A 22999-nucleotide genomic window follows, 5' to 3' on the forward strand; every position below is an offset into this window, starting at 1 on the left:
GTAGATGTGGGGATGAGCTGTCGCCGCCCATTATTCTATCCCAGAACAAACTAAATCAATAGACTGGGTGGATGTGCGGATGAGCTATCGCCGCCCACATTCACGCCAGAATAGGAGAACTGTGCAGTTGGCACGAGACCACTCCAAAGATACAACCTTCTTGTGGGGGGTTCCACATCACCACTCTACTGTAAGGATGCCATCAAAGCAATGTTAAGCAAGGGTCCTATACTATCAAGCAAAAGACCACTCTATTGAAATGCAGTAATTCAAGACAACTCAAAAATGGATGCAGTACCGACAAATTCCCCAAGGTGGCGCTTGCGGTCTAAACTCTGACAGGGAAACTGTATTTAGGAGTTGCAAGAGGGGCAGGGACTTCAAAGCTTGTTGGTTAATTGAAAATCTAGCCACCTGCTGTTCTCAGAGGCCAAGAGGCTGGGAAACCTTAACACCTCAGAAATTCCACACCAGGAGGCAGGATATTACATGACCCTGTTGATTGATTGAGGAGAGACTTCCAGGCAGCCTGCTGGAGCCCACACAAAAGGCTCTTTCTGTTGAATGGGGTATGTTAATTTTGAGTGTTTCCTGTCAACAGCCCTCTGCCAGCAAGGAGAGACATGTGATCACTGACCCACCCAGACTTCTGGAGGTGGACCCAAACACTTTGGGGAGTTGAATTGCAACAAATATATAGTTTATAGAAACAGTGATAAGTTATTGTAACCAAATGACAGGAATGTACAACTTTGAGAGCCTTAGTTTGAAAAATGCCCTCACGATTTGAGTCCAAACTCCAATTTGTACCATGTTCTGGGGCAAAACCCCGCTAATTATGATTATTGTAGACAATGTGTTTAAGCTAGAGACATGGAAAGTTACTGGGATATATGTGGAAGGTAAATGTACCTTTGTATAGTTTTTGATGAAAAACCAATGTTGCAAAACCCACTAAAATCGAAAATAAGTTGCCATTTTCGAATGCAAGCTCCTCGAAACACCATAGTCTGGACACAGACTATCTTAAGTAATATATTATGTGTGTATGTGATGTCAAACAACTGTGTACCTGGGAAATGTGTATTTGGATCAGGAATAGATTTGTGTGCACATTGACCAGGGGAGTGTCATTTCTGCAGGTCATAAAAATGACACCACTCTGACACACTATCCCTTCCCAAATCAGGGACCAAAGAATCTATTGACCTATCAAATCAAGAGAGGGGCAGGCTTAGTGATGCTAGCCTCTCCACCCACTTTTTAAAACACATAAAAAGAGACTGCTGGGACAGGTAGAGACATTGAATTCCATTTTCTGCTGGACGCTCTGCCGGGAGACTCCAGACTTCACATCCATCAATTTTCAGAAACCAGAAATTTACTTCAGAACTTAAAGAAAGGGCCTAAACCCACAAACTGAGAACTCTTCTCAGCAGGCCTCAGCATCCTTAAAATCATTTGCAAACTATTCCACAGCCGGGCGAGCTGTTTGAATTCTTTGCCAAGAACAATTGCCAGAGACCAGACCAGAGATCCAGAGAACCACAGGCCGCTGTATCCAGAGAGCTAACCCAGACCGCTGTGAGCAGAACCAGAGATCCAGACTGCTGTGAGCAGAACAGGTGCCTGATTGACCCGCCGTATCCAGAGAGGCTAGACCAGCAGAGCAGAGCTGACCCAGACGCTGTGAGCAGAACCGCCCAGTCCAGTCCAGTTGACCAGATCTGTGACAAGGCCCATTCATTTCAAAATTAGGAATGAGTATCCGCCAGAACTGTGCAGAACCCAATCTCTTAGTTAAAATAATCTAATTGAAGCTATTTTAACCTAATTAGAACAGCCTCCTAGAAATCGTGTCATCTGTCATTTTTAAAGCTGAACAACTGTCAACTGTCACCTGTCAATTCTGCAGCTGCAAGCTGTCACCTGTCATTTTGAGTTTTACTTTAAATCCGAAAATCTACCTTTATTAAATCATCCGTATTTGTGCTGGGAACGAGATTTAACTTTCTTCTGAAAGCTTAGAATCTAGGCTTTTCAACTAACCTAGAACCGACTTCCTACTCCCTATACTTTTTCCATAATCGCGAGACACGCACTCGCGAAATTTACCGCGATTTGCGATTTGGCCCAATTTCTTCATCTGTGGAAATCAGCAGCTTTTTGCTTCTCTTTGCTAAAATCCGTTTGCAATCTGCTAATCATTCATAGAGTATTGTTAAAGTGAGCCTGAACTGATATAAAGTAGCCATCACCTACCCTGAACCTCTAGAGGGAATTAAAAGCAATTTTAGCACCTTTTCACTTCCTTGCAAACCACATTAAAGTAATTTGCCTGTGTTTAAACTCATCCCTGTTTTCTCTAAGCTTGATGGGGGAACTGGAACTGTGTATTGCATTTTAAAGTCTGATTTGTTGGGATTCTTGAAGACTGTGTGCTCTCCTTCCATTTCTTGTATTGCATAGGGGGGGAGTGAATTGTCAAAAGAAAAAGTGATCATATTACCTTTTGCTAAAATCATAACAAGTTATTTCTGTACTGCATTTTATTCCACCTTGCGTTTCCTTGAACCATATAAAGCATTCTTTCCCACCTTATTCTTCTGTTCCTATTCATAAATTACCTCTTGCTGACTACTGCTCATATTCACAAGTGTAATATCCATTATCAATGTATTTATAGAAGTGTGATATATATATATATATATATATATATATATATATATATATATATATATATATATATATATATATATATATTGTTTGAATTTTCAAATAAACCTTTTAATTTGCAAAACAAACCTACTTCTTGGCTCAGTGGGGTCAGGGGGATTCTAACAGGGGGGTGTTATACAAGAGTTGTCATCCAGAGTACTGAACTGGATATAAAAATACATCAATAAGGGTTTTCCTCGGCATCCCAGACTAGGCATTGACTTAGCTGTAGTGTTGATTGAATATCGCTTACAAAAGTGGGGGCTCGGAGCCGGGATATTTACTCTGGGTTAGATGTACCACTTGTGCAGATTAATACAGTGTGCCAACTGACCAGATACACATATCCGGTTAGATCACCATGCTGTTTTACACTGTGAAAGCATCCCTCAAAGGAAACGGTCTGTTTTGCAAAATAAAATACAAACTTCTGTAAGTCAGGAAGGAACTCAAATTCCAGAATGACGACCTTGGTAGATATGAAAATAGCCAGAGAGCACTTCTTACATAAGCTATTTGTGAGAGGTGAGTGGACTCATCAGGACCAAACGGTCTGGTTGCAGGCAATCGCGCAAAAGGTCACTGAAACAGGGTCAGATATATGAGAGATCAGGGTCCATTACATGTGGCCCTGAGTGAATTATACATGGTTCCTAAAGTTAAAGATGAACACAACAAGATGGTTAGGATAGCGGCATATTTGTATCTATATATGGGAGCCATGCAGGACAAATGTGCTGAAGGCCAAGATCTGGCAAATAGGCAACAGATGGCGTTAGAAAAGGCCCAATCTGACCTGGTCTCTTCTGAGCAAAGGCTGCAGAGGAGCCAGGAGTCAGAAAACAATAGTAGGCAGTATATCATTAAAATAAAAGAGGACATGGATATACTGCAACAGGAAAAGACAGACCAGGATACCAGAATTATGGCTTTGCAGAAGGAGCGCCAAGACAGTTTGGACTCCTTACTGCAGAGCCAGAAAAAGCTGGAGCAACAGATCAATTTCAACAGGGCATGCACAGAGCAGGTAGCCACCCTGCAAATCCAACTAGACAGAGAGAAAGAGGAAAGCAATAAATTGATTTTGAAAGACCTGGATACCCAGGCAGAGTTTGATGAAGAACGCCAGAAAGCTGGTGCCTTTCAAAGGCAGAGGGACGACCTGGCGTCACAAATGCAGGCTCTTGGTCAGGAAAGGGATACCTTAGGCCAGGAAGTCTGCCATTTAAAAAGAAAAATTGAAGAAAATCACTTGGCCCTCCAGGGGCTGGGTGACCTCCAAAAAGAGCATCAGGGCTTGCTAGATCACACCAGGAGGGTGGAGGAGGCTCTGGCAAGAAAGGAGCAGGCCAGTAGCGATGGGACTGAGGAGGTAACCCTCCTGTAGCAGAGACTGGCCCAGTACTCCAGGACCAATCAGGAGGCACAGAGAGAGAATGACGCTCTCTGCCAGCACAATGATAGGCTCCAGCAACAGGTAGCGATGCAGGAGAGACTTATAGAGTCTAGTAAGGCCTTAACTGAGGAACTGAAAGCGCAGGCTCTTGCTTTGCAACAGGAAGCAGGGGCGGATAGAGATGAGGTTCGCTGGGAAAGAGAAACTCCTGAGCATAACCTCAGGACCCCTAGTACCAGAGGCCTTCATCTCTCCCAGTCCCTGGACTCTGCCACCCCCATGTCCCCTCGCGCGCATGAGCCCAGGGCCGCGGGGCTGGCAGATTACTATCCAGTTAGAAGTATGGGGCTCATAGGCCAGTACCTCCCAGGAATGGATGGGCGGGCATCCGGGTATGGGCACCCAAGCACAGTGCAATTTAGTGGGGAACCCAAGGAGAGTAGGCCCATTAAGGGCATCCTGAAAGCCTCTGCTCAGTTAGGTCAGTGGGGGGGTACCTATCAAATCCTGGCAGCAAGGAGGGATCTGAAGACTCCTCTGAGCATTACAGGACACAGGAGACCAGGTCCCCACATTCTGCCAGCCATTCCCAGGCTCGCAGAATCCGGGAAAACCTGGAAGATCAGACAGGCACCTCTGGGAGCAGTGCTTCTGAGTCAGAGGATGAATGGACCAGGGTTACCCGAACCAAAAAGGCCAACAAGGCAAAAAGGGCCTTGCTTAAGGACCCATTGAAACAAATAAAAGCAATTCTGTTTGGGAACACTTGGAGCTCTATGAACAAATGATGGAGACTTTCCATTTGAAGGACAGCAGTAGCTGCATACAGTACATCAAATGAACCTTCTCACCAGAATACTCCAGTTTCTTTGCAGGGCTGGAGGATCAAAACCATTCAAGGTGGTCCACATACAGGGCGGCCATCTTGAAATATTTTTCTGTGCACAGAAATCCTCAAGAGGCTCGCAAGGCAGCCTACAATTTGCAATGTGGGGAGGATCAGGCCCCACAAGAGTTTGTGCAAGAATTAAAGCGTGCTTTTGCGCAGACCACCAGAAGGGTGCGCACCGATAGCAGAGAATTTAGCAATACGTTTTTTCATGCCTTACCCAAATACATAATGACCCAGCTTGTGAGAGATTTTCATGAGAAAAGATCTTTAGACTGGGTCATTGAACAGGCTACCCGGATCTATGAGGTGCAGAAGCCCATCGAAAATAAAAATAATGTGCAGAAAAACCCCAAAACCAACAGCACCCCTGCTGCTGCCGAGGTGGCAGAGGTAAAGGTTGCCCCCGTTTTAGATTTGGAGATGGGGGGGCCTAAAAACCTGCCTGCACCAAATAATTCACAGCCCAGAAGGCCCTCGGGCCAGTCACAGACAGGGAGTCGAGGAGGTAGTCCCACAAATGGGGTCCCCCGCTCCCCTGACTATATAAGTCCCCGCTACAATGAAACCGACCAATCCTGGGTTATGTGTGGACTCCTCCAGCCCAAGGGGGGGGATCCAGCCAAGCATCTGACCCGGGGAACTTCCCTCCTAACTTCCCTCAGGAGGGCAGAAATTCGCCAAATCCTGGGCAGAACTTTTTCCCCAGGTATCCACCCAATTTCCAGCCCCAAAATCATCCATCCTTCTTTCCCTAATTCCCTGAGCCCAGACAACCTAATCCGGGAGAGGGGAGGCCAAGGGTGGAGGGGTACCCAAATCTTCCCAACCCGGGGTATTACCAGAGAAGGGATAGCTACCCTTCCCGGGATCAGCCCAGGGGAGAAAATAGAGCGCCGTACCAGCCTGAGCGGGTTTCACAACTTGAGCGCCAGGTCCAAAATATGGCACGAGATCTTGGTCACATACTGAGGGCTCAACAGAACCCGCAGATGAGTATGCCACCGCAGAATGCCCCAAGCTCTGGACCTGGTGCTCCAGAACAATAACGGGGGCAGCACCCCGATAACCCACCGGTTCCCAGGGAGGAGGCACAAGCAGAAGGGGGGTGTAAAGTCTTGGAGGAAGCTTCCTTCCCAACTTGTAAACAGCCCCTGGAAAACCAGGAACCGGAAACAAAATCTCCTGCCCCTGAAAGTCTGCCTCCAAAGGAGCAGAGGGGGGGTAGGAGAAACAAAATACCCAAACAGGCCCAGTTTGTGGAGGAGGTACAGATCTTCCAATTTGAGGGAGAGGAATCCTCAGAGGATCCTGGGAAAAGGATCTTCTCCTTTAGAGATGGGGGAACTCCTCCCAAAGAAAAATGGGTCCCAAGGGATTCCAATCCAGACTGGGGAGATGTGGAGACTGAGCTACCGCCGCCCATCATCTCATCCCAGAACCGACAATACCAAAATCCCATGGGTCAAACCCATCCTGATGACTGCCTCCAAAAAGGGGGGGGCAGCCCGGAAACCAAAACCATTTCCAGTTGCCAACTTTTTCTTTCAGATTCCCCAGGCTCTCCACAGAATTCTGCCCACATCTCTTCGCTAGCAATGTCCAAAACCAGAAAGTTAGCCCACCAGTTGTCCAAAAATGTGCATTATCTGTGCCCCCTTGAGGAGAAGGAGGGAAGATACTATGCCCCGGTACAAGTACAGGGGCAGGGAACAATTTTGGCACTGGTGGACACTAGATCCCAAGCTACCCTTTTGTCCAAAAGGGCCTTTGAGGAACTAAATGGAGGAAGGGGGGAGAATTACCGTATTCCTCTCACCTCTCTTCCTGGACAACTGCAGAACTTTGACGGGAAGGAAATTCCTGTCGAGGGGACTGCAGATTTGGACATCAAAATTGGGCGACACAAGGTGAAACACCCGGTCATAGTAGTGACTCCAGAGGGCACCCCTTGTTTACTAGGGAATGACCTCCTGAGAAGGTTGTCACCCCTAATAGATTGCGTAAACAAGGTCCTCTGGACCCAGACTAGTCGACCAATAAAATCAAAACAGAGTGTCAACCATGTTAGTTTAAATGGCACCTGCCACATGGTTGAACAAAAATCTGACCAAGTAGAATTTCACTTCCAGAACAACCAAATTCCAGACGTGACAGTAATAGCAGTAGGACAACAGACTGGTGATGGGGGGTCCTCTCTATTTCTGAAAATCAACCTTCCTTCCAGTTTAAGGTGGTATTCCACACTGGAAGGAAACACCCTGAAATTCTTTACTAATACACAATCAGAAACTCCCACTCCTATAGTCCAGAAAGATGTGAAATCAGCTCAGAGACTGGCTGATATTCAGCAAATTGGAGAGCAGTTGTTCATCCCTGTTCAGTTAAATGATGGGAAGGACTCTGTTCTCGCTCGAGTGTGTGTGAACAACGGTAAGAGCTTCATCAGCGAAGCCATGTTCCGCCAACTCCCAAAAGATCCAGCCATTCCCACATTCAAACTGATAGACAAATGGGAAATGGACCTGGAAGCACCTAATTCCAAACATCTCCTGCCAAGCAGGTGTATGCTCAAAATCTCCATTGGCAACAAGAGCATAGTCCATAATTGTTGGGTTGTGCGAGACGTCACTGCTGCCTTTTACTTAGGCAGTGACATTCTCAATCGCTTTGTTATTAGTTTGGACCTAATTAACTTCAAAGCTTGTTCCCGATTAGCGGATAATCCCATGGGCTTTGATGATCCGGAAAAAGCATTTAGGTCAGCTCAATTGCTACCTTATGCAGTTGAAATTCAGCTCAAAGAGGAAGTCACCATCCCAGAAAGAACCCGACAATTCTCCCTGGAAGTGGAAGTTAAAAGAGGACAAAAATTGAAAAACTCTGATGCTTATATACATCTAAATGCTTCTCTCCAACAGCAAGGGTTGGGGGTAAACCCAACTCCATTAGTCAACATAGAACATGACACCATTCCAGTAGAGGTGGATAACAGCGACTTAAAGAGTATTACTCTAGCCGCAGGCACCATTATTGGAATGGCAGTTGATGACCGACATTTCTCCATTGATCTAGGAAATTAACTGTTAGGACCGATCCCCAAGGACTGTTTTGACAGTGACAGTGATGACCATACAACACCAGACAGGATTTTCACCCGGCATGGGGGGAACTTCCTGGTGTACACTTCTTGCCCTTATGGTAAGGAAGATGTGACTTGTGACTTCAGGAGGGATGAGGTGATTTTCCAGGTCCATGAAGGCTGCCTTTCTCACCTGAGGCCTCCAGTCCAAATCAGCACTCTGACCAGCGACTTCTCCACCCAGCTGGAGGAGGCCGCTGAGATAGCCAAACCAGAAGTCTTTCCAGGCTTCAGGCAGATGGTGGAAGAGAGAGTCAACCTAGCTGATGCATGTGTGACTCTGGAACAAAATCAAAAGTTGAAACAAGTTTTCTTGGATTTCCAAGATCTCTTTGTGGTAGACTCATATGACTGTGGTCGCACCGACATCCACACGACAACAATTCCCACGGACCCTGGCATGACTCCAGTGTTTATGAAACAATATTGCTTGCCTCTCGCATCCATGGAGTCCCTTACTGAAATAATTAAGAACCTTGAGTCCCGGGGAATAATCCGTCCAGTACACAGCACCTTCAATAACCCGGTGCTGGGAATATTGAAGCCAAACGGCCAGTGGAGACTCTGCGTCGACCTTAGGGAGCTCAACAAACGGGTCCATACTTCCCGATGGCCTCTTCCCTACATTGACCAAGGGCTGGCCCAGATCCAGGGGTCACAGGTATTCACAGCAATAGACCTGACCAATGGATACTGGACCGTGCCTGTCAGTAGGGAGGACCAATACAAACTGGCTTTACCTTTGGGGGCCAGCAATACACATGGACCCGGACTCCCTTCGGATACCTCAACTCCGGCAATGAATTCAACATTTTCCTACATAAGGCCATGCCCGACCTGGGTGCGAGGGGTAACCTGGCTTATGTAGATGATGTCCTCATCAAAAGTTCATCTGTGGAAGAACACATAGCAGAGATCCGTTATGTTCTGACACAGTTGAGGGCCGCCGGAGCAAAACTTTCCTTTCAGAAAGCACAGTGGTGTAGAACCCGTGTTAATTTCTTAGGGCATGAGATTACTCCTCAGGGTCTCTGTCCCCAGGAAAAGAAAGTGGAAGCACTTCAGAAACTGAAAGACCCCACCACTCTGCGGGAACTAAGGAGCCTCCTTGGACTGACTAATTACAGCAGAAAGTTCATTGAGGGCTACTCAGAGATCACCAGACCCCTGATTCATCTCTTGAAGGGGGGGGGGTCAAGTGGGAATGGGGTCCAGAACAATCCGAGGCAGTAAGACAACTCAAGAGAAGCCTCTCACAAGCGCCTTGCCTAGCTTACCCTGTCAGAAACAAGGGGTCTTCCTGGAGACAGGGTTCTCTAATACGTGCTTGACGGCAGTATCATACCAAAAGCATGACAAGGTCACTAAAGTAATCTCCTATGCGAGCAAAACTTTATCCTCTGTGGAGGAAAAATTCAACGATTGTGAAAAGGCACTCCTGGCAACGGTGTGGGCATTGAAGAATTACCGCCTGTTCATCCAGGGGGAACACATCATAGTGGAGACTCCACACCAGCCTCTGCAATACCTCCGAAGTGACAGAATCCGGGCCGGAAATGTGAGTAATTCCCGAATTACTTCCTGGATTCTGTCAATGCAAGGCTTTCCTGTGGAGGTCAGATATGGCCAAAACAAGAAGAGTCCCCTCGCGCAAGGTCTGGCTGACTTGCATGATTGTGCCAGAGAAAACTGTCTCGAGGACGAAAGTCTAAAAATCAAGGACAACATGGAGGCATACCTCAATTCCCCACACAAAGTCTTTGAAGAAGACAAGTGTGAGGGAATGCCCACTGTCTATGTGGATGGATGCTCGTACCATGTTGACAACAACGGGGAGAAAGAACTGGTGGCCGGCGTAGGGAATGCATGGGTGAATGAGTCACCAGAACCCTCTGCTGGATACAGAATTGGTCCCCGAAGTAGTCAGGTGGCAGAATTGATGGCTGTGCTTCAGGCCATCCTCACTGCTGTCCAACATCAACTCCACGAACTGGTCTTAATCACGGATTCGGATTATGTACGGAACGGGTTCGTTGAGCACCTGGTTAATTGGAAAACCAGAGGCATGTTATGTGCTAATAACAAACCCCTGAAACATGGGAAGTTAATTCAAAACATTGATGATCTGGTCACATCGAATGGGATGACCATCTACTGGAAAAAGATCAAGGGTCATTCCAAAGTAGAGGGACCAGACAAAACTGGAAATGATTTAGCTGATCAGCTGGCCAAAACCGGGGCCATCCAAGGGGATCTAATAGAAATAGAGTCCCTATTGGGGGAAATCCAGGTCACTGCTATCACTAGGTCCCAGACAAATGCTCACAATGATCTTTCAACTGCACAATGGAGTAAGGAGACCCCTGATGCTGATTTAATTACAGCTCAGAAGGGGGATCCAATTATTGGTAAGTTTTACCAACACCTTGAGGACCCTGAGAACTTTCCCCTGACGGATACCGATTACATTGGGAAAGAGGACCTAAGAGTGTTGATGAAATGTCCAAAAAGGTTCCGAATCCAAGACGGTTTGTTGGTAAGGAAATCCCAAGCTGGCCATGATCAGTGGGTGGTCCCTACCTCATTCCGAAGCCTGATGTTAAGTCACGCCCATGATGCGGCCACTGCCGGTCATAGGGGGTTTCACACGACACTGGAAATCTTAAGAGAGGTTGCATACTGGCCACACATGGGGCAGGACCTCGACCAATACTTGAAGGGGTGTCTTGTGTGTGCACAATTTCAGCCATCATCCCTCACACACCGTGCGCCTCTCCAAAAGAGGGGGATGACACTGCCATGGTCAGATTTGCAAATCGACTTTGTAGGCCCTGTAATCCGCTCGTCTAGAGGAAACAAGTACATGTTGACCGTTACATGCTTGTTTACCAAGTGGGTGGAATGTCTCCCAGCCCCAAATTGCAAGGTAGAAACAGCAGCTGCCCTGATGATTAACCACATCTTTTCCCGTTTTGGTCTACCTCAAAGGATTGAGTCAGACAGGGTTAGCCACTTCACCAGTGAAGTAATGACAAAGGTGTGGGAGATACTGGGGGTTAAAAGGAAGCTATACATTGCTTACAGGCCAGCTTCTTCTGGAGCAGTAGAGAGATATAACCGAACCATTGTGAGCATCTTTAAAAAGTTTGTGGCAGATTCTGGGCCAAGTTGGGATATCCGATTACCTCTGGTCCTAATGGCCATCAGATCTACCCCTTCACCTGCAACTAAAATGTCACTATTTGAGTTGATGACTGGACGCAAGATGGTGCTTCCCCAGCATTTGCTCTACAGGACCCAAGAGCAGACACTGATAAATGCCTCCACAACTCATGAGTATGTGGAGAGTTTAAGGAAACACCTTCAACATGCTTTTGCCTATGCTCAGCGGAATCTAGAAAGATCAGCCGAGAGCATGAAGACCCACTATGATTTAAAAACTACCCGAAAGGAATATAAGGTGGGTGATCAGGTCTATCTATAAAATTTCCAAAGGAACCAGGCCAAACTGCGAAAATTCTTGCCTACATGGAAGGGACCGTTTGAAATTATAGACAAGATCTCTCCTGTTGCCTATAAGATCTGCATCCCCAAAGGCAGTTTGGCAGAGGGGGAAGATAAGTGGGTCCATATAAATCAGCTAAAGTGTTGCCATCCCAGGCACACTCTGCAGCAACTGGAGGAGTCCTCTGCAATACCAGAGGGGACCGCTCCAGAGTAATTCAATTCCAACCCTAAAATATCCCACATATAGTCTCTAAAATATTATGATTTGGAAAAAAAAATGTCTTATAATTGTATCTTGTTTTTTGTTAAAATAAGAACGCAAATGTTTTGACTAAAAAATGTATATGCCACCCCACTATATCAATGGTGGAGAAGAAATGTCTACGAATAGGTATTGCCGCTGTCCTTTGTCGTCCTAGGAGAAAGAAAACCTGGAGACTGGCCAAGGAGGACGATCCGGGGACCGGGAGCAGAGCCCCGAGGGGCCCGGGGTACCGCCCAATATTCCCATCAGGACCGGCGAGGAGAACCGATCGATCCAACTGGGTGGAGGAAAAGATGCTGAACTGTGCCATCCACAGAATTGGAAGAAGATAATGGGGACATACCAGCGCAAGGGCTCAAAACCTCCTTTGCACCCGACTTCCCCTCGACTGGAATCGAAGCGTAGTCGGGCAGGGGGGTTTTGTCAAGGGTTTTGACCCATGTTGAATCAATAGACTGGGTAGATGTGGGGATGAGCTGTCGCCGCCCATTATTCTATCCCAGAACAAACTAAATCAATAGACTGGGTGGATGTGGGGATGAGCTATCACCGCCCACATTCACGCCAGAATAGGAGAACTGCGCAGTTGGCACGAGACCACTCCAAAGATACAACCTTCTTGTGGGGGGTTCCACATCACCACTCTACTGTAAGGATGCCATCAAAACAATGTTAAGCAAGGGTCCTATACTATCAAGCAAACAACCACTCTATTGAAATGCAGTAATTCAAGACAACTCAAAAATGGATGCGGTATCGACAAATTCCCCAAGGTGGCGCTAGCGGTCTAAACTCTGACAGGGAAACTGTATTTAGGAGTTGCAAGAGGGGCAGGGACTTCAAAGCTTGTTGGTTAATTGAAAATCCAGCCACCTGCTGTTCCCAGAGGCCAACAGGCTGGGAAACCTTAACACCTCAGAGATTCCACACCAGGAGGTAGGATATTACATGACCCTGTTGATTGATTGAGGAGAGACTTCCAGGCAGCCTGCTGGAGCCCACACAAAAGGCTCTTTCTGTTGAATGGGGTATGTTAATTTTGAGTGTTTCCTGTCAACAGCCCTCTGCCAGCAAGGAGAGACATGTGATCACTGACCCACCCAGACTTCTGGAGGCAGACCCAAACACTTTGGGGAGTTGAATTGCAACAAATATATAGTTTATAGAAACAGTGATAATTTATTGTAACCAAATGACAGGAATGTATAACTTTGAGAGTCTTAGTTTGAAAAATGTCCTCACGATTTGAGTCCAAACTCCTATTTGTACCATGTTCTGGGGCAAAACCCCGCTAATTATGATTATTGTTGACAATGTGTTTAAGCTAGAGACATGGAAAGTTACTGGGATATATGTGGAAGGGAAATGTACGTTTGTATAATTTTTGATGAAAAACCAATGTTGCAAAATCCACTAAAATCGAAAATAATTTGCCATTTTTGAATGCAAGCTCCTAGAAACGCCAGAGTCGGGACAGGGACTATCTTTAGTAATATATTATGTGTGTATGTGATGTCAAACAACTGTGTACCTGGGAAATATGTATTTGGATCAGGAATAGATTTGTGTGCACATTGACCAGGGGAGTGTAATTTCTGCAGGTCATAAAAATGACATCATTCTGACACACTATCCCTTCCCAAATCAGGAACCAAATAATCTATTGACCTATAAAATCAAGAGAGGGGCAGGCTTAGTGATGCTAGCCTCTCCAACCACTTTTTAAAACACATAAAAAGAGACTGCTGGGGCAGGTAGAGTTGACCAGATCCGTGATGAGGCCCATTAATTTCAAAATTAGGAGTGAGTATCTGCCAGAAATGTGCAGAACCCAATCTCTTAGTTAAAATAATCTAATTCAAGCTATTTTAACCTAATTAGAACAGCCTCCTAGAAATCATGTCATCTGTCATTTTTAAAGCTGCACTACTGTCACCTGTCAATTCTGCAGCTGCAAGCTGTCACCTGTCATTTTGAGTTTTACTTTAAATCCGAAAATCTACCTTTATTAAATCATCCGTATCTCCGGAACCGTTTGAGCTAGGAACGAGATACACACTCGTGAAATTTACCACGATTTGCGATTTGGCCCGATTTCTTCATCTGTGGAAATCAGCAGCTTTTTGCTTCTCTTTGCTAAAATTTGTTTGCAATCTGCTAATCATTCATAGAGTATTGTTAAAGTGAGCCTGAACTAATATAAAGTAGCCATCACCTACCCTGAACCTCTAGAGGGAATTAAAAGCAATTTTAGCACCTTTTCACTTCCTTGCAAACCACATTAAAGTAATTTGCCTGTGTTTAAACTCATCCCTGTTTTCTCTAAGCTTGTTGAGGGAATTGGAACTGTATATTGCATTATAAAGTGTGATTTGTTGGGATTCTTGAAGACTGTGTGCTCTCCTTCCATTTCTTGTATTGCATAGGGGGGGAGTGAATTGTCAAAAGAAAAAGTGATCATATTACCTTTTGCTAAAATCATAACAAGTTATTTCTGTACTGCATTTTATTCCACCTTGCGTTTCCTTGAACCATATAAAGCATTCTTTCCCACCTTATTCTTCTGTTCCTATTTATAAGTTACCTCTTGCTGACTACTGCTCATATTCACAAGTGTAATATCCATTATCAATTTATTTATAGAAGTGTGATATATATATATTATTTACATTTTCAAATAAACCTTTTAATTTGCAAAACAAACCTACTTCTTGGCTCAGTGGGGTCAGAGGGATTCTAAGAGGGGGGTGTTATACAAGGGTTGTCATCCAGAGTACTGAACTGGATATAAAAATACATCAATAAGGGTTTTCCTCAGCATCCCAGACTAGGCATTGATTTAGCTGTAGTGTTGATTGAATATCGCTTACAATCCACTCATTGTATTTTCTACACAGGCACACACCCACCCACCCAGAACATTCATTCAAAAGCACACCATAACATTCATACTCATTCACCCGCCAGTCACTCACACCTTCTCGTACATTCACTCATTACATTCTCTACACAGGCACACAGCCATGCACAACATTCAAAAACACACCATCACCTTCATACTCTTTCACCCACCAGTCACTCACCCGCACCATCCCTTACATCCACTCATTGTATTCTTTACACAGGCACACACCCACCCACCCAGAACATTCATTCAAAAGCACACCATAACATTCATACACATTCACCCACCAGTCACTCACACCTCGTACATTCACTCATTACATTCTCTACACAGGCACACAGCCACACACAAACCCAGAACATTAAAAAAACACCATCACATTAATACTCATTCACTCACAAGTCACTCACACCTTCTCTTACATTCACTCATTACATTCTCTACACAGGCACACAGCCATGCACAACATTCACAACATTCAAAAACACACCATCACCTTCATACTCATTCACCCACCAGTCACTCACTCACACCTTCTCTTACAATCACTTATTGCATTCTCTAAACAGGCACAGCCCCACCCAACGAAAATATAAAAAACACACATCACATCACTTCTCATTCACCCACCATTCACATACATACATCTGACATGTACTTCACACATGCCTTCTTATCTTTTTCTTGTAGCTTCGGTCCATCCTTCCAAGCCACCCTGGGCTCCTCCGTGCTGCGCACAAACAGAAACCAGGAAGCTGCGAGAGCTTCCTGGTGCCTGTATGCAAGCTGCACGGAAGCCGAGGGAGAGGCGGATGGAGCTGAACGTGGCATGCGCCACGTGTCACAGTCAGCTCCAACCCCTACTGTGCGCGCCCCCAGCCCGGCCTTCACCTGGATGGGTGAGGACTGGGCCAGGGACCCCTGAGACCTGGTGGGGCAGGGGCCCCCACTATACCAGGAGCTTCCGAGGTTTTAAAAAAAAAATGTTTTATGACCTCCATGGTTCAGCAAGGATCAAAGGCCCCAGGTTCACATCTCCTACATGACCAATGTGTTCTATTTTAATTTTTAATTACTTCAACTGAAACATGCAGCTACAAATCTATTGTGTGATTTATTTACGACTAAGGGCCTAAATCACAGAAGCGTTTTAATAATGGCAAAATCCCATTGGATAACACTCTGTGAATAAGGGCATATGTGTAGCATACTACATTTGGCAGTAAAATTAAATGTCAGCTGCCTGAGTACTTGAGTGGTGAGATTGGTAGTGTTTAGCTGCACTTGAGTCTTTGGAAAATTGTCCAGCAAAAGTGGCAGAGGTACTGATCAATTTAAAGGTGTGTTATTGTTTGGTTGAAATGTGTTCCATTTTTGCTACAAAGTATAATTAATTCTCCCTCTTAAGCAAAGGGTCACTCGACTAGAGACATGCTTGGGTGAGCAATCAGGTTCCATGTGTCATTACCGCATTTTGAAACACATCTTTTTCCCACCCACTGCCTCTTCCCAGCACAACACACACGCACACTCACACACACAAACACAGACATACACTTACCTTACACTCCCGCGACGGGTTTTCCGGGGCCTGGTGAGTCTGTCGGCCCCTTTGCGCACTTGTGTGCAGTTCGTCTTTCTAAATCGATCATTTTTTTTATTTTTTTTTTTAAAAAGGTATTTTGACCTACAACGAGCAATCAGCCTCACGCCCTTGGTAGACAAGGTGTTCTAGCACTTCCTGTCCACTGGTGGAGGTAGTCAGTCTAGAGTTCAAGATGCCCAGGTTCACAACCTACAGAGGACCAATGCCCTCTTCCCCCCTCCACAGACAGTAGTGCACCTTTTATTTACTACAATTCAAATATACTGCTTCATTGAAACGTGCCCTACTGTTTGCCGCCTGTGGAGCAAATAAAGGGAGGTCGGGGGTGGGGGGGGGGGGTAGAAATGTATCTTCATCCTTCTAAATTTTGAATTTCTATCATGTGATGTATTTAGGGCCACATGTCGCATCATGCATTTGGCATAGACATCTGAAACGGATGTATGGTGAGATTAGCAGCGATTAGTCTCACCTGAGTCCATGGACGGTTGCCCAGCAGTACTGGTTGGGGTACGGAGTGACTGAAATGTGCGCTATTCTTTGCAGAGAGATTTATCCTCATACAAAATAAAACAAAGTTATAAAATGATAGTTTGATCACAGGGAGGCGGCAAGAAGGAGTAGCATGAACGACCATCAGTGGCTTAAAATGGCCTACAATCAACCATGGGAGAGGTCTGTGCCCAGCCCACTCCGCCACCCACCACCTTATTTGTCATTATAATGCCAGGCCCATTTCTTGTGTGATGAATGGTGTCTGTGATCTCTCAGTGCTCGGTGCTATGCTTCTCACACGGTATACTAATACTGAGGGGGTGCTCGGCTGGTATGGCATTTTGTGTTCAACTCTTCAATGGGCACAGTACAGGTGCCCTCTGGACTCTGGCCTCTTGTGGTTTCTCGCTACCGGCACTACAACGCAATTTCTCGCTGATATTCTGCTAATTGGAGATGACATGAAGTTCTGCCGATGCTTATGTATACACCTACCCGATAACATCCTCGCTTAGAAACCTCTGGGTATTAAGCGCGTTATTAATAAACAATCAAATAAATAAAAATAAAAATATGTCCCACTCGATGTTGCTTGAGCAGCTGCCAAGAGATACATGCTAGCACTGCTCATGTTGGATGCGCGAGGAGACGTCTGCCTACGAGCCATCATTCTGATAAGTGATACTCTTATTTTGCCGCTGTTGCCAGACAGTGGGTGTATTGCCTTTCTTTTTATGGAGGGGGGCGTGTTGCAGGGGGAGGGAGCCGAGGAGGCTCTGGCTTCACCATTCTGTGTTTTTTCATGTTTAGGCATTAGTCCACTGGGAAGGGAAAGTCCTTGCTCTTAATGTTGAGGTCTCTTTGCCTCCTCCCCTCTTGCTGCACTTTCTGTACCTTAGCTGCATCACTGAGATCATAGGCACTTGTTCTGACCCCTGCCTCTCATTTCACTCAGTGTCCTCCCTTGGCTTGTGAGGCAATTCCTCCTTCTTCTGCACTTCCTGTATCTCTGCTTCATCATTGAGATCAGAGGCAGCTGTTTCTAACTACTAGCCCTTCTCCCAGTCACTGGTTTTATCTAGCTATGTTATGTTACTGGGATATGTACCTATCCTGTTCCTGTAACTTCTAACCTGCAACTACAACAATCAAGGCTTCCTTTTGTATCTGTGGCTCCTGGTGCTTTCCTGACATGGCCTATCTTAACAGAAGCTTTCATGCACGCAGAGTTCAGGGCCCTTCTAATCTGCATCATCAGCACGCAACACTGCCATCTTGCTTTTTTTCAATCTCCCAACCAGGCTCAGACTGGCCTATAGGGCAATAGGGCAATGCCCGAACCAAAAAGGCAAAATGCGGGCCCGTTTTTTTTCTTCAAAGTGGCCCACGTTTCTGGCCAGTTTGATAAGTTACTTCACCATGCGGCTCATAGTTTTGACCAGCGTTACTGAATACATATTCTTTAAGTGCACATTTTGCATCACATTTTATCAAAAACCTCTCCCTTGGGTGCCACTCAAACAGTCTGTCGCAAAAGGATTGAATTGACATTTGCAACTGTGGGCCCCTTTTTTTGGTCCCTGAGACAAGTTTATGCCCCAGTCCCACACTGCTCCCAACTAACCAAATTCACCCACTCTCTTCCACATCTGCCAGTCGCCTTCCCAGCTTGCAGTTCACACTTTTTCCAGTGATAGTTCAAAGAGCAGGGAAGCACAGCAGCTTCCCCACTGCCCTGCACCCCACCCCTCAGGTCTCTTTTTGTGTCAGCCGGGCATTGCAATATAAGCAATTAAAGGTTGATAGCCCAGATACAGCAGTGTCTGGGGAAGGATTGTTGTGCTTTAAGATGTGCGAATGGTAGGTGACATTAAATGAAAGGGGGCATAATGATCCATGCTGTAGGAGATAATGACTTTTGACAGATGACCTCATATTGCATTGCATTTATTTCACTGTGAATACAGTCTAAAAGCACTTATACCTTGTGTACACATACCTTGTGTCTTCCATTCAGCCTGAGCAAAATAAAGCTATGAAGAGTATTTTTTCCAAACGTTTCTATAATAATGTATATAGACATTGTCAGCTTAGTTTCTTATGTCACCTTTGTACTTTTCAATGCATTGTTATGAAACAAATTGTTATTTAAGATTGTGAATCCCAAACCTTAACAAATACTCTTTTTAACTAAAGGAGGGAAGATATCTGCTTAAGTGGTTAAATCGCTGCCTGTGCCCAAATCCTGGTTTCACCACTTAACCAAAATGTTTGATCTTGAACAAATGTTTAAAATCACTGGGCCTCATTACAGGTTTGGTGGTGTGGTTAAAAAAAAAAAGTGGCGGTCACAGAATTACTGCCACTTTTACCACACCGCCAAATTCCAACGTTGGAGGTAAAGTGGAGCAAAAACCACAGCACTTGGCTGGAGGTATTTCTGCCACGTTACCCTCAAAGAATGATGGTGGAATTACCAGGGGCGATATTCCCCCACACCTCAATGAGGTCCCATGCGACCCCAAAATGTGGAATAATGCCACCTCGAAATATGGAGGATGTACCTCCAGTTCCGAGGAGGTGACGCGGCAGGAATGGCAATTCCGTTTTCCCTTGAAGTGACTGTGACTGCAACTTTTTCTATTAAAAAGAAAAAATATCTAACGATTAACATCCTAAAAAACAAAAGCCAGTCGAGAGGGACCAGAATTTATATGGCCTTCATTGACCTAAAACAAGCTTTTGACCAAGTCAATAGACAGAGACTATGGGAGAAGCTAAGATCATGGAAATGCCCTGAACAAATCTTACATCCAATCATGGCTTTACACACAGCCACAAAGATACAAGTGAGGCTTGATAATCAAGGTACACTTTCGGAGGAGATTTCAACCAACCAGGGGGTCAAGCAAGGATGCCCTTTGGCTCCTGCACTCTTCTTGAGTTTCATTGGAGACTACAAAGAAACAGAGGAAAAATTAAGATCTTTTCCCCCGCAAATTGGACAGATGAAAATTTCAAGAATCATGTACGCGGACGACATCTTAATTGCTGATCAAACCGCAATAGGGTTGCAGAGACAACTAAACAACCTTGCGGAATATATAAATGCAAATGGTCTCGAAATAAATAAACCAAAGACCAAAATCATGCTCCTTGGCAAAAAAAGAAATAAAGGTGACTCTTTCACTTGGTCCCTGGAAGGCGAACAGATCGAAATAGTAAATGAATTTAAATATTTGGGCATTATTGTGGACAATTCATCTAAGGAGCTTGCAATGCAAAGACATCTGCTTCAGAAAACAAAGAACTTAACATCGCAAGCAAAGCGATTGACAGAAAATATGGCCGTTTTTCACTTATTCGAATTGTGGACTTCTACAGGGTAAAGGTTGTTCCTACACTAGTTTACGGAGCTGAAGCGATGCTTGGGATACCACAAAACATCTGGAACAAGATGGAAAGTCAATATAGGAGAGAAGTCTTGAAATTACCAAAATCAACGCCAATAGCCCTGATTAGACGCGAAATGAGCCAGCTCTCACTTGTCTCTATAGTGGAAAGGAACAGCATGATGCTGTTCAGAAAATTACTGTTGGAAAATCGTCCAATGCTTGTGGGAGCAATAAACAAAGAAGCTTAAGAAGGTGGTGTGGCCAGTCTGACCAAATGGTACAGAATCCAGGAAGCAAAACTCGATCATATCCAATGCTCAAAAAAAGATCTAATGGATAATCAGACAAAAATCTGATAAAAAGCTAAACGAGATGGGTTGGATATGTACTTTGGAAAAGGCAGCCTCATACAAACTAACTTCACATCTGCCACATACTGCTCACAAACTACACGAACTTCAACCATATGTGAAAAAGTATCCCAATAGAAAGCTGAGGAATACTTTTTTAAGAGCCCGCCTCAATTTACTACCCACAAATGAAATCTTAGAGATAAGAGGCCTGGCCACTACAAACACGTGTAGATTTTGTAAAGATCTGAGCACAGTGGAAACAATTGAACACTTGTTGTTAAGAAGCCCAGGAGTCGACTCAATAAGAGGTCCTTACCTGAAAGAAATCTTAGCCGCGGCCTATACCTATGATGTAGAGACCTGGTGGCCGAGATTGATTGGAGGTGGTCGAACCACCTGGGTAACTGCCACGGCAAAAATTCTGGACATAATTCTGTCAACGGTCGAAAAAGGCATATAAGTGAAAAAGAAGAAAGAAAGAAGAAAGAAAGAAAGAAAGAAAGAAAGAAAGAAAGAAAGAAAGAAAGAAAGAAAGAAAGAAAGAAAGAAAGAAAGAAAGAAAGAAAGAAAGAAAGAAAGAAAGAAAATAGAAAGTTCACTTTTAAAAACCCCTTGGGTTATATAAAGTATAAAAATAAAAAAAATTAACAGTGACCATGAATATATTGCAGAGCACAAAGTTGTTTGTCTCTTGACTTCCAAATGGAACTTGTTTTAATCTCACTACCAATGATGCCCTTGCGTATCAAAGACTGATGACACTCCTTGGAATGTGATTTTATGCGATGTAAATTCTGGTGATGTCAATACATAAAATGAGTGGTGTATGCATGGCTTTGGCTGTATAGGGCCTGGGAAATCCTACGAAAGGCCCCTGAGCAAAATCTAACTGCTTGGTGCCCTCTATGCATAAAGGTCCTACCGTTTTTTTGTGCTATGTGTTAAAATTCCTTTGCCATGGATGTTATCATAAAAGTGGATATGGGACGGCGAGGGGGACACGAACTATGCCATATGGAACTGCGCGCACTACAAACTTGTTCTGAGGCGCCTCTGCATCCAAAGTGACTAGCAAAAGCATTTGCCCACCTTAGATGGTGAAAACTGGAGCGTGGTGATGGGGCAAAATCAAGTGACAAAGGTGGATTGGAAAGCAGGCCCAAATCAGTAAGTAGTGCCCTCGAACCCAGGAACCAGATTGGCCCCCACAAACCGCTGTGGGCTAACTTTAGTGATGTTTATCTCGGAGGTATAGCTGAAGAGAACTGGAATAGCTACTTTTCACGTGACAGGCCCTTTGAACGTGCATTTGAGCACTAGTGCACAACAGTATAGCAACCAACCATTTAACACCTTCACCTTGTAATTCACGGTGAGAATGATATGGAAAACATTCATGTAACAGATTTTCCGAAGAAAAGGAACAGCTGCACAGACAGTGCTGAAGCCTGAAATGCATATGGACCAGTCACTTTATGCTGTAAGCGAGAACCTGGGTGTTGTGGAAGTATAGGAACACATTGCGGTACTTAGACCTTCTTGTGAATAAGACTGCTTGTTCTTTACCTTCGACCTGTGCAACCTCGGCAGCCCTAACTTGCCATACGAGACATCATAGACCTTAACACACACCCAGCTATCTCACCCACTGTGTAAAGCAGTTACAGCACTTCAGGAGACTTGCTTCAACGCAAGAGCAAAATGGCTGTGGAATAGCTGCTTTCTAGCCTGCAACTGAGAACAAGTCCGCAGCAGCCAACTTGTTCGAGATTGTGTGCGGCCGCATCCATGCAACGCATGTTCCATTGTGAGGCGATCCACGCGAGCAACACTAATGACCCAAATCCCTGCCAAGCAAATCCTTTGTCCAATGGGGCGCGCTGCATCCAAAAGTCTGGAATCAGCAGCGACCGGTGGACTGGCTTTCTGCAAATCCAGCAAATGTTCCAAGCCCTTTTACGGCGGACTCTTTGTTCGAGAAGCCTGAGCGGGCCGGCTCGTGCCTGGCCGGACATATATATAGGGGTGTCCAACTTTTTCTGACTGTCAGATTTCTTGGCTCCTGCTGCGGTTTGGACGGCGTCCAGTGCAAACATGTCCCAGTATTCCGGAAAAGTGAGTATGCGCCGAGCGAACGCCTGCCTCTAATGCGGGCCTTCTTTTCATGCCAGTTGTGTTGTGTTTTTGAGAGCAGGGTGCCTGAGGGATACTGTCAGAGCGCAAAGCCACTGGCAGAGGTGAGGGGGCGTAACTTGAGGCATGGCGGGAAAATAGTTCCTGTGATAAAACTCAAATATGAGGACGGGTCTCGTGCGCCTGCGACGTCAT

At 45.2% G+C, this 22999-nt stretch overlaps 1 protein-coding gene across 3 annotated transcripts in view; it reads left to right on the forward strand.

Annotated features, from left to right (window-relative positions):
• CRYGN (crystallin gamma N) overlaps positions 1-22999 on the forward strand; it is a 584616-nt gene that overhangs the window by 547171 nt on the left and 14446 nt on the right. Inside the window, exon 1 of one of the 3 annotated variants that reach the window (XM_069646725.1) lies at positions 22601-22786. The exons of the other annotated variants lie outside the window; for them this stretch is intronic. Coding sequence (XP_069502826.1) covers positions 22766-22786 — 21 coding nt within the window. The 5' untranslated portion in view covers positions 22601-22765. Of the gene's footprint in view, positions 1-22600; positions 22787-22999 lie in introns of those variants that run through there. 3 annotated transcript variants of the gene reach the window in all.

This window comes from Ambystoma mexicanum, chromosome 2q (assembly GCF_040938575.1).
Source record: "Ambystoma mexicanum isolate Mex_15411 chromosome 2q, UKY_AmexF1_1, whole genome shotgun sequence".
Taxonomy (NCBI): domain Eukaryota; kingdom Metazoa; phylum Chordata; class Amphibia; order Caudata; family Ambystomatidae; genus Ambystoma; species Ambystoma mexicanum.